A 13,132-nucleotide genomic window follows, 5' to 3' on the forward strand; every position below is an offset into this window, starting at 1 on the left:
TCCTGTCTAACAATTTAGATTGAAACATGGTTTGGTCTTTTCTGCAAGGGAAAGAAGCAAGAGTAGTTTCCACCAAGTGCACGTCTTTCAGCTGGCTCCCATCTTAGTGTTTTCTCAGGAATGGAAGCCATGCATAATTCCTCAGTAGTCTTGCATTTCATGGTCCTTAAATAAATGAAATCAGCAGTCAGAAGGTAAGGAATGATTGTCATTAGAATAGAAAATATGCTGATGGCTTTGGGAAGACTTTCTTAGACTAGAAGATTGGACAGCTCAATTGTATTGAGAATACCTGGCAGGTTAATGAAATCCTCTGGAAGAGTGCTGATTGGGTGACAATAAGAAAAATAAAAGAGTCGTGATATCAAGACAACCAAAGACAAACATGTACGGTGTTCAGTTCAGTCCTGGGATTTTATGGCACTGACAGGCTGGAATATGCCCAGAGAACAGGAGTTTGGGAGCATTCAAAGTGTGACAATCAGCTTATTGGAAGTGGAGATGTTTAGATTGCTGAAAGAAAGACAAGTAGTATGTAATTATGGATCATCAAGAATCTGAAGGTCTGTCCTGTCTAAAGTGGGATTAGATTGATTTACTTAGCCTCAGAGGCCAGAACCAGGATCTGTGGGTAGAAGTAATTAGTAAACAAAGTTTTCCTCAATATAGATTTTTTAAAATTTCTAACAAATAGTTGGATAATGGAAGGGGGTACTTTGTTAGCTAGGTAGTTCTGCATTTCAGATTACTGAAGATGTCCAGTCAGATATTGGATGATCCCTTGCTAAAAGTAGAGTAATGGGAATTTCCAGTTCATTTTGAAAATCCATTTTGGAAGTTGAAGAGGGAATTGCCCAGGAGGCACTATGGAATTCTGTGAGGCAGCTTTGACCCCACTTAAAATCATGGATATTACAGGAATACACATTTATTAAGCACCCATTATGTGCCAGGCATTGTGCTAAGCACTTTACAAATGTTATCTTATTTGAAATATGAATAATATTAACATCTGTCTGTTGATAGGGAGACAATGAGGGAGAAGAAGAAAGTATCCTTGTATGATGACTTTGCAACCAAAGCGCACAATATAATTTGGGACAGTACTACTTACTGTTCAGGTGAAAGAGGTGTTGATTATATTGTATACTTTTTTGGTTGGTTCATATCTATAATATTGTGTCCAATTCTGAGCACCGTTTTTTAGGAAGAATTCAGACAAACTGGAAAATGTTTTGGTTTATCTTTTCAGTAAAGGGAGTTTTGAAATCAACTCTCATGAAGCATGGGAAAAGGCAAACAAAATGGTATAAGAAGGATAAAGAATTTCCCTCCCTCATTCCTTTCTGGTGACACCATATCACTAGACAGTGAAAAGATTTTGTGGGTTGAAATGAAGTAGAACTTGGAGGAATGAACTTGAAGTATTGGGATGAAGATGATAGGGGTACGTGACCTTTCATTAAAGGAGTACTAAATCTGGAGTTAGAGGACCTGGGTTTGAATTCTGTGTGTCTTCAGATAAGTCACTTCTTATCTTTGGGCCTCAGTTTCTGAATCTGTAATATGAGTGGACTAGACTCAGATGTTCTCTTAGGAAACTTTGATCTATGACATATGAGCAATCTTTTGTCAGACCAGAATTTATTACACATGAAGAACTTTTCATTAAAAGTATTCTTCCCTTGTCTGAGTAGGTGACAAAGATCAATGGTTTAAAACTGGAGCATATTTGAGAGGTCATCTATTCCAACCCCTTCATTTTATAGATGGGGAGACTGATCCCCAGAAAGCTTAACTAACTTGGCCAGCATCACATGGATAGTATGTGGCAAAGCCAAGATTTGAATTTAGGTCCTCTAACTCATAGCTCAAAATCCAGAATTCTTTGCATGGCATTGATCTGTTTCAACTTTTTGGGATTATAGATATATTCTTCCCCTAAATGGAAAAAAAAAAACTCTTTGGGAGCTAGAATCTTCCAGGAGAAGGTAGGACTATAGCTTTGTGAAGTTTTCTTTTTAAATAAGAACTTTTTAGGGTTTTGGGATAGGAATATTTCCCCAGTATATTTTGAAAACTTTTCTTCAACTTCTAGGACCTTCATTTCTCAGACTTTCTCTGGGTAAAACTTCCAAATAGTTCATCAGAATATTGGGATGGGACAATCTCTAACCAACTTCTTTGTATTGTTAGTATATGAATGAGAATCATAAGGAATTTCATATTAAAACTAAAATTCTTCATGCAAAGGAATTATTTTGTAAATTTCCATATTTGATTTTGTGCTAAAATTTCCTCAAGTAATAAATGCATGGTTGAATTTTGTGTGCCTGAAAAAATACACTCCTGTTTTCATGGAGAAACCTCTGTTCGATTTTTTTGTGTTAGAATCAACCAAATGTGTTTCTGAATTTCAATACTAGACAGCTGAATTTTTTCAAGTTACTTCTCTTTGAGTGTCATCTGCACAACAGGAATAGCAATACCTCTCCTGACTATTTCACAGGATTATTATGAGATTCAAGAGAGAACAATTTTGTGAACATGCTCTAAAAACTTTCAAGTGTGATGTGAATAACATAAGGTTGATGCCATTATTTTTTGTCCAAATATATATGGTATCTTTTAATAAAGCAATGATGGGTTTGTAATCCTAGAGTTTATCTGTAATTTTTTAAAGATCAAATATAACAAATGCATTTTGAAGGGGCTTTCACCCATGCCTGAGAATTTATCAAAGTAATGGTTTTTTAAGGACTAACATTCATATAGGGGCAGAAATGATTTCTTTAATTCGTCCCCAATTTCAATGAACTCCTGGCATCTTTCTATGTCTTATCTCAGTGCTGCTGCCTCTTAGATTTCTCCAGTCCACACAATTTCCTTATCAAGGGAGATTGTATATGTGAGAATGCTTTGGGAACTGTGAAGCGTTATATATATTTCAGGGATTTTTATTATTACTTTGAATTTGAAAACATTATTCATATTTACAGCCTAGATATAACTACGTGGGGCAAGAGTTTGCACACAAATAATCCCTGGAGTTTATGCATGAAATGTTACCCATAATTACAAAATGGAAAGTGTAGTCAACTGTGACCTCCCCGTGTCTCTTTTCAAATCTGATTTTCACTAAAGACTTGCCAATCATGTTTCTATGGCAAAAGTCACTATTTTCAAGGGACTTGTAGGATACGCTCTGGGCTCAAACTAGTCCTATTTCTGCTGCAGCTGCAATCTACTTTATATATTTCCAGATGTCATAAATGAAAATTAGAGACTAGGAAAAAAGCAATGAAAAAACTTTTGTTAGGGAATATGGCGGAGTGGATAAAACATTAGATTACAAACTTTGGGGCTTGACTGCTTTGATCATGACTTTGCCATTATTAACTTGTCTGGGCAAGCTGCTTCAAAATAAGAGGGTTGATCTAGGCCCATGTTGGCGAACCCATGACACATGTGCTGGAACATACCAGAGGGGGCTGCTTCCCTCCCCCTCTCCATATGTGTCTGAGGACGTCTCACATGATCTGTCCCTCTGCCCAGCAGCACAATGGGAGTGCTTCCTCCCTCCCCTCTCTGGAGTAAGGGGGAGGGGCTCACATGCAGGTAAGGGTTGCAGTTTGGGCACTTGGTCTCTAAAAGATTCACCATCACTGGACTAGGTGATCTCAGAAAGTTTCATTTCCTCTGTGCTTCTACCACTGGCCTCTTCTTTCTGGTACCCACCAAAGATCAGTAAAAGCATCCTTATTCTAAAAAAAATTAAACCTTTTTATTAGTACATTTATTTTTTATATATAAAAGAAATACAAAAAAAAGGAACACAAAGAAAAATGCTTATTATGGCAAGTCAGATTTGTCAGAGCCTTCTGCTTGGGCTGCTGGTTCAGGTCCACTGGCAGTCAACAAAGTCCGTCGGTTATAATGTCCCTTAATAATGCCAGGGTTGTTGTTCTCATTGAGTATTTGCTTCTGTCTTTGCCTGTTCAATGATTGTACCAGTCCCAGGACAACAGCTGCTAAGGAGTACTGTCCAGGCAGTTTTCTTGGTGGTAAGATTAATGGATTGGGTTGTACTCTTCCCAGAAGAAAATATGTTTTGATTTTTCCTTCCTGTTCACTGATGCCCTTGACGTAAATCTCTCCTCTGTAGTCAAAAGCAAAGCCTTGGTCTTTCAGGATGAGATACGTCTCCTCAGGCACTTGGATCCGGCCACTGACGCCTGTACTGTCCATACGACTTGCGAGGTTGACGGTTTTCCCCCAAATATCATACTGTGGCTTCTTGGCACCAATAACTCCTGCTACCACAGAACCATGACTGATACCTACAAAGGAAGTAGAAAGGCAAAGGATTTAGATATGATTTCCCGTCTTTGAACCTCATGATCTTTACTTATCACTGTAAATAATGAAGGATGATCAAACTATGTGAGAAGGAAGGCAGCCAGGTCTGCCTCTAACCCCCAGTTAGGCTACCTAACTTTTTATGATTTGGTATTGTTATCTGCAAAACAGGGTTAAGACTTGGAGGAGGCCAGAAGATAACTTCGAAAAGCAGGGACCACTGGGGCTGTGTCAACCCTAAAATAAGGAGGTTGGACTAGATGGCCTCTGAGGTAATCCATGACCATTCTGATACTGTGGTTATAGAGCTAAATGTGGTGACAAGAGGGAGATCAAGAGATCCAGCCAGGTGAGTGGGGATTAGAATAAAGCCATGTAACTCTCGAGCTTCCAGGTTGTACTGGTGACTTTTCCTAAATATATGTATGTGTATATGTGAGTGTGAGTGTGTGTGTGTGTGTGTATGTATATGTGTTTGTGTTCCTGTAAGAAAATGTTGTGTACTTGAGTGACAAAGTATCAGATGCCTTCCACCAATGTTTGTCAACCTAAAGGTCCATGAATTTGGATGGGGAAAAAAACCTTCCTTTTCACAAACATCTAACTGAAGTTTAGCATTTCTTTCCTGTCCCCTTCACTCAAAAAATAAAAAAACCAAAACATTTTTCAGAGAAGGAATCCACAGACTTCGCCAGATTACCTAATAACTCCATAACATAAAAAAAGGTTAAGGGCCCCCATCTTAGACACAGATGAAGCCAGAAGAGTAGATGATGACTATGTTACAAAGTCAACAGCATCAGTGCTTTGACAACACATCTAAATCCATTCCTAGCCTCTCAACATGACATAATACTGGTAGTATGACTTTAATAGTGATGGATTCTTGTTTATATTAGTGCATGTCTTATCTTCCAAATTTTGAATTCCTTGGTGGTGTTGGTGGTGGGGCATTAGTTTTATTTACATCTACCTACCCAGAATCTTACATAAAGTCTTGAACCAAATGGTCACTCAATCCATTTGAAGATCAAATGAAATATTTGTAAAGTGCTTTTTAGCACAGTGCCTGTCAAATAGTAGTTGCTTAATAAATGTTTATTCTCTTTCCCTCCCTCCATTTTCGTTGAATTCAGTTGAAAACCATGATCATTTCAAACACCTACTTATAAATGGTATTAACATCCATCTATTGCTAGGGAGGCAGTGAGCAGGTAGAAGAAAGTTTCCCAGATCAGGAGGCAGGGACTTATAGTCTAAGTCTCACAGGTGTGTGAACTTGGGCAGGTCACTTGACTTTTCTGAGAGTCAGTAGTTTTATCTGTAAAATGTAGAACACAATTCCTGCCCTACCTGTAGACTATTGTGAAGATTAATTGAGATGTCGAATGGGAAAATGATTCAAAGTATAAAAAAGTGTTAGAGAAACGTGTGAAGGTAGGGAACATTATTAGATGACTTATCTCTATCAGTATGTATTTATGGATATATGAATGTCAAATCTATTTACTTATAAGTTGAAGTGGACTAGAAAGAATGAGAAGAAATGAATTTTCCAACTGCTGAGAAAATTTAGTTCTGCCAATTATGTATCATTTTAAGTGCTAACTGTGGTCATAGAAGTGCATTTTCAGAGTTCACTTGGCATATTTTTGTGCCATATTTAATTTTTTTCTATTTTAATTTTGCTGTCTATGGGTTTAGAAGGCAGGATAGAAAAAATAACTGCTCCTGCAATTTTACTGATAAAGCTGACATTTAGGAAAGTGCTTTTAGGTTTGAAAAGTACTTTAAATAGTATGTCATTTGATGCCCATTTAACAGATGAAGAAACTGAGGCTGAGAATGGTGAAGTGACTTGTCCAAGGATACAGATCTAGTGTCTGACACCATATTAAAATTTATTTTACCCTGACCCCAAGCCTACCTATACTATCTAGATACTACTCTTGGGCCTTCCTAGATACAGAAATTCTGTGTACCCATGCAGATTGACTCTTTCTCTGCAAATTATTATGGTAGATATGTGCTTTGGGTACTGATAGGTTGTGACTTGCCCAGGGCATTTGTTGGAAGTAAGATTTGAACCCAGATTTTCCTGACTCCAAGGCTAGTTTTTTAAATTCATTACGCCACACTGCTTCTTCTAGAGAAAAAGAAAGAAAATTTAATTCATTTCAAATTGTACATGTGTCCTTGCACTGAGTGGTTCTCTGTGTCTGGAATGCATTTTCTCACTTCTTGGTCCCCCACCCCTTCCATACTCAGTTCAGGTGCCTCTTCCTATATCTCTATAATTCCCCAAGTCATGATCACATTTTTCTCTTGAAGTTACTTTGTGTGGGGCAACTAGGCATTACATTGGATAGAGTGCTAGTTCTGGAGTCAGGAGGACCTGGGTTCAAATCTAGCCTCAGACACTTTCTAACTGTGTGATCATGGTCAAATCACTCAATCCCAATTACCTAGTTCTTACCACTCTTCTGTCTTAGAATTGATACTAAGACAGAATGCAAGAGTTATAAAAAAGAAATTACTTTTTTTTTATTTGCTTACTTTTGTAGGTAGCTAGGTGGTGTAGATAGAGCACTGGACCTGGAGTCAGAGAATACTAAGTTCAAATCCAGCCTCAGACAATACTAACTGTGTGACATGGATAAGTTACTTAACCTCAGTTTCCTCATTTATAAAACAGTGATAATAGCACCTACCTCCCAGGATTGTTGTAAAGGTAAAATGAGATAATATTAGGGGCAGCTGAGTGGCTCAGTGGATTGAGAGCCGGACCTAGAGTTTCAAATCTGGTTTGAGACACTTTCCAGCTGTGTGACCCTAGACACATTAACCCCCATTGCTTAGCCCTTACTGCTCTTCTGCCTTGGAACCAATACACATTTTGGTTCTAAGACAGAAGGTAAGGGTTTAAAAAATGAGATAATATTAGTAACCTGCTTTGCAAACCTTAAAGTGCAATATAAATTATACTTTAAATAATATTAATAATTATTACAACATACTTGTTGAATCTCCCCAGTAAAATGTAAAATCTTTGAGGGCAAAAACCATTTCAGTTTTGTGTTTCTATGTCACAAGTGCTTTGAAGAAGGAAATAGCAAACCTTCCAGTATCTTTGCTAAGAAAACCCCAGATAGGATCAAGAAGAGATGGACACCACCGAAGAACAATGAAAACATCAAATTCCTAGCACAGTGCCATGTTCTTATTTTTGACTGTCAATGATGCTCACTGAATTGATTCAAATTGCTGAGTACTTTGCTTTCCGTGGACTTGGAAATGGTAGCTGTCAAGGACTCAAGTTGTGCTCATCAACATGCAGGAAGCTGGTGCAGTCACATGCAGTTTGAGAAGTGTCATTCACTGTGATTATTCTTAGCCACAGGGTCAGACACTGAGCCCTCTCTTGGGGCTCCTTCGTTGCACCTCCTCCAAGGTCACCCCCAGAGCTCCCTCATGTTGGGGTAGACTGACATGTGGTTAAAGAGCAAGGAATAAAAGGCTGCTAGCATGGAAGTCTGACAACAGGAAGGCTCGTGGCTCTGCCTGAGGAGGACTGTGACAGTGAAGAAGTAAGAGCTTCATGGACCTGGGACCATGGACAGGGAATCACTGCCTGAGACTTCTTCACATAACCACATTGTTTTAGAGCTAAAAGCAGGGGTTGCCTTGGGGAGTTATGAAGCTTGGCACACACTCAAATTGTGAGACTCACTACCTAGTGACATAATTTTAGATTCAGAAGGGATCTTAGAGATTACAAGAATAGGAGAAGCTTACTCTCAGAGCTGAAGGAGACCTCAGGGATCATCCATCTCAGTCCTTATTTTATGCCCAAATGGTTGCTTCACTGTCCCTGATAGTCATCCAGTCTTGGCTTAAAGACTTCCAGTAATGGAGAACTCATCCCTACTCAAGCAGTCCATTTAAGTTTGGGAGAGAACACCCCCTTCATATTTTTATAGGTCCCCCCAACAGAGGCTCAAATCAAATTGCATGACACTTGTATGGTAATCCATCATAGAAAGTTTGATTAAATGGGACTTAAAGCTTATTTAATTCAATCTAATTATTTTAACTCAATAAGCATTTATTATTGTTTAGTCATTTTAGACATGTCTAACTCTTTGTGGCTCCATTTGGGATTTTCTTGGCAAAGATAGTGGAGCGGTTTGCCATTTTATTCTCTAGCTCATTGTACAGATAAGGAAACTGAGGTAAATGGGGCTGAGTGACTTACCCAAGGAAACACAGCTAGTTAGTGTCTGAGGCTGAATTTAAACTCATGAAGATGAGTTTTTCTGATTCTAAACTCTATCTAGTATGGTACCTAGAGGCCCAAGTATTTATTAAGCACTTATTAAGTCAACTGTGCTAGATGCTCTTGAAATTACTGTGTATTTACCTACTTTTATAAGTAGCTAGGTTGTATAGTGGTTAGGACATTGGACTTGAGGTCCTGAACATCTGAATTCAAATCTACTTTCAGATACTCCTTAGCTGTGTAACTGAACAAGTTACTTAACCTCATTTTCCTCATCTGTAAAATGGGAATAATGATAGCACCTACCTCCCCTAATTATTTTAGGGGACAAAATGAGAAAATATTTGTAAAGTGCTTTGTAAATCTTAAAGTGCTATATAAATGCTATTTTAAATAATATTAAATTTTAAATTTTAAAATAATAATGATAACTATTTTTATTATTAGTCCATACTTGTTCTAATCTCCCATGAGAATGTAAACTGAGTCATATAAAGCATGACTCAATTGATAATTAGTGAACTCATCAGAGTAGGCATTGAATAGGTGGTATAGAATAGATAAGTAGTGGTTAAAGATGAGAAAAAAGGGAGAAGTCTGAAAAGCTTCTCCATGAAAAAGAGAAGGGGCTAAATTTTTTGTTTATTTCTCAATTTTGCTTGGCCTTGATGCTAACCATGTTATAATTTTTCCCTTCCTTTTATCCAGTTCTTTGTTACTAGGAGCATTATAGACTAATTACAGATGTGAGAGAGGGACTTCTTCTACTAGGTTCTTAAACTGAATAATCTCTAAGATTCTTTTCTTTTTTAGAATTCCATGACCTTTGTGACTGGACTTGGAGTTAATAAAACCTGAGTTCAGATCTGCCTGAAAACACCCATTATTTGTGTGAACTGGACAAATTACTTAACTTTGTTTTTCCCATCTGTAAAATGGGGATAATAATAGCACCTATCTCCCAAGATTATTGTAAGAATAAAATGAGAAAATATTTTTAAAGTTTTTTACAAATCTTCAATTTCTATGTAAATGCTATTTAAAATAATATTTAATTTTAAATCATATTTTATTTGTAGATCTTTTGGGACTATGCTATGAAAAAAATTACAATAATCTATTTTGTTTGGCAAGGAGGATTCCTCATATAAAACAGCACAGTTAAGAAACCTCTAGCATAATGGGTAAAAGGCAGAGGACTTGGCTTCATTACTTCATCTTAATTTTAGAAAAATGCATTTAAAAACTTTCTGCCTTTGATTTTATGACAGAAGAGTAGTAAGTAAGGGTTAGGCAACTGAGATTAAGTGACTTGCCCAGAAAACGGGACACCAATGCATTGCTGGTGGAATTGTAAACTGATTCAACCATTCTGGATGAGAATTTGGAATTATGCCCAAAGGGCTTTAAAATAATGCATATCTTTTGATCAAGTAATACTACTACTAGGTCTAAATCCCAAAGAGATAAAAAATGGGAAAGGTCTTGTTTGTTCAAAAAATATTTCTAGTTGCTCTTTTAGTAGTGGCAAAGAATTAGAAACAAGTGATATCCCTCAATTAGGGAATGGCTAAACAAATTATGGTATGGCATATCCTGGTGATAGAATACTATTATACTATAAGAAATGATGAACAGGATGATTTCAGAAAGAGCTACAGAGATCTACATGAACTGATGCAGAGTGAAATGCACAGAACCAGGAAAACATTATATATAGGAACTGCAATTCTGTGGAACGATCTAATGTGATAGACTTCGTTACTAACAGCATTACAATGATCCAGGATTTATGAAAGAGGATTTATGAAAAAGAATGCTATCCACCTCTGAAGAAAGAGCTATTGGAATAGAAATGCAGATGAAATTATATGATTTATCACTTGTTTATTTGGGTATATTTTTTTGGGTTTTGGTATGGTAATACATGTATTACCCAGATTGAATTGCTTGTTAGCTCCAGGAGTGGAGAAGGAAGAGGAAGAAGGGAGGGATACAATATGGATCATATAACTTCAGAAAACTTATGTGGAAATTTGTTATTAAAATAAAAAATTCAAATTAAAAAGTGACTTGCCTAGGCTCACACATCCAGGAATTGGCCACTGCTCGATTTGCTTTTTCTCTTTCAAATTCCTCCTTCAAATCTTTAATTTCTCTCCTTAATGCCTCTATTAAGTCACTGTCCTCCTCATCTTTCTTTTCATGGCCATTAAATACATAAACTGTTACTCTCCTCAATTCTTCAAGGTCTATACTAGCCCAATTTGGACAACTGGTCTTAAAATAATCTTTGACCACTTGTAACAGTTTTTCATAAACTGTCTCCTTATTTGTCTGACATCCCTTTCTCTGGCAATATCCAGGTCTATAGATCTACCTCTCAGCTCAATAAATCTATCCATAAATTGGGACGGGTTTTCATTGAGGTTTTGTTTAAGATTTTTCAGATTTCACCCTTATACTAGGCCTATCAGAGCAAGCTCTCATTGTGGTTTATAATGCCTCTCTAGCCTGGCATAGTCTTATGTAATTTTGTTCATTGTTGGGGTTCCATTTTGGGTCTTGTGGAAGCCAATGAACTGCCCTCCTTCCCTGATCCTGATTGACAAAAGAGATGATTTTATTTTTCTCTTTTTCTGTCAAAAAAGCTTGGAGCAATTTTCAATCAATCCATCCAGGATCATATGTTTGAAAAATGCTCCCTAGCTTTTTAATAATCACAATTAGATCATCCTCAAAAGAAGGAATATTTTGCTTGAATCTCAATATCTTGGAGGGTGAATGGCCTTAGCAAAATAACATCTCCACTGACATTAAAGGTAGGTACTTCTTTTAAGGGGAATAGGCCTGTAACTGAATTATTTTTGGTTTTTGCCTCCTGGCCTTGTGTTTGAGTTGCTATAGTGCTGTGATGTAGATAGGGGAAAAGGTTGAGTGGGAGGAGTTTGGGTAGATTTAGAGATAGTTAGGACAAGGTAAGGAGGAGTTGAGGTGACTTAGTATAAGCAGAATTGCATGGAGCAGGACTGCACAGAGACTGAGTCAGCTGTAATGATGAGGGAGTATTGAGAGATAAATATCTCTTCTTACTCTGGAGATTTCTCAAGCTTTTCTCAATGCTTTTTATATAAGCCTTGAGATCCTCCCGACACTCCTCCCTCTTCTTTTCAAGGTCACTTGAATTATTTTCTAGTTGTTCTTCAAGGTGAGCTTTTAGTTCAGCATTGAGGTCAAACAAACTATTATTCTGTTTCTTTATGAGGAGGAATAGGCAGAATGCCAAGCCTCCTATCACTATAAGTATGGCTAGGAACAGTGCTATATAAAGCCACTGTGTAATATTCTGTTGGACAACAAGCTGTTTTAGATAGACAAGAAACAGCATCCCAACTTGAATCAGACTACTCAGAATCATAATTAATCATTTATTTTGTTTGCAGTTCTACTTTCTGTCAGTAGATGGCACTGTTTAACATAAAGGCTCAACAGCTGTAACAGAAATGACTTCTAGGAATTTGACTTGGGGATAGTTTCAGTAAAAAGTAAGGAAAAAGATCAGAAGGTTGTGGGTTTGCAGTCCCTTTGTGGCTGCCAATTAAATGTAAGGGTTAAAAAAAGGGGTTTTGACAAAATAAGAGAGCAACTTTTAATAATTTAAGCTTTAATGAGAATATAGTAGAGTTGTAAATTAATATTATCCCTTTAAGCCAGAGAAAAGAAAACTTGTAGCAGCTTTTAACAATTAACAATTTAGTTTACTACCTAAAAATGCCTATAATTGTGCTAATAACTGCCATTAGAAAAAGTCCAGCTGATCACCCTTAAGCTCAGCTCACCAAGCAAAAAAAAATATTTATCTATATTGATTGATGATGATGTGTTGGTGATTGGGATCTCCCAATCACCAACACATCACCAACCCATATTACCAGCAACCAATCCCCAATGACCAACTCATACCCAGCAACCAACTTCCCTGAAACTGCCAGCCCTGTCACCAACTGTCAGCAACTGACAGCAACTGACAGCCCTAACCAACTGACTCTGGCCCAGAAGGGGGCTCCCCAGTTCCTATTTCCTGTCACTGTGAGCTGATTAATCCTTATACATCTCTATGGTAAGAGGATCTCCAGTTCCCCCATTAAATTAAAAAAGTAATAAAGAATTCCTTTTTACAGATTTGAACCCAGATCCTCCAGATTCCAGGTCTGGAGTTCTATCTACTGTGCTATCTTCCCCTACTACTTCACTTTCAACAAACATTTATTATACGTCTCCTACATACTCAGGTTTATAGTGCTGGACTTAGAGTTAGAAAAACACTAGTTCAATCCTACTTTGGATATTTGCCAGCCTTTTGACCATGAACAAGTCATTTTAAACCCTTTTAGCTTCAGTTTCCTTATCTGTAAAATGGAGAGAATAATAGTACTGATCTCCCTGGTTTGTAGGGACCAATTGAAATAGTATGTTTTAAATATATTTGTATAT

The 13,132-nt window shown here is 37.2% G+C and overlaps 1 protein-coding gene across 1 annotated transcript in view; it reads right to left on the reverse strand.

Annotated features, from left to right (window-relative positions):
- Window positions 1-3,852: 3,852 nt before the first annotated feature.
- The window catches only part of ADCY8 (adenylate cyclase 8), a 345,650-nt gene continuing 336,370 nt past the window's right edge, over window positions 3,853-13,132 (reverse strand). The window contains exon 18 of the mRNA XM_044669210.1: window positions 3,853-4,340. Coding sequence (XP_044525145.1) covers window positions 3,853-4,340 — 488 coding nt within the window. The remainder of the gene's footprint in view (window positions 4,341-13,132) is intronic.

This window comes from Gracilinanus agilis, chromosome 1 (assembly GCF_016433145.1).
Source record: "Gracilinanus agilis isolate LMUSP501 chromosome 1, AgileGrace, whole genome shotgun sequence".
Taxonomy (NCBI): domain Eukaryota; kingdom Metazoa; phylum Chordata; class Mammalia; order Didelphimorphia; family Didelphidae; genus Gracilinanus; species Gracilinanus agilis.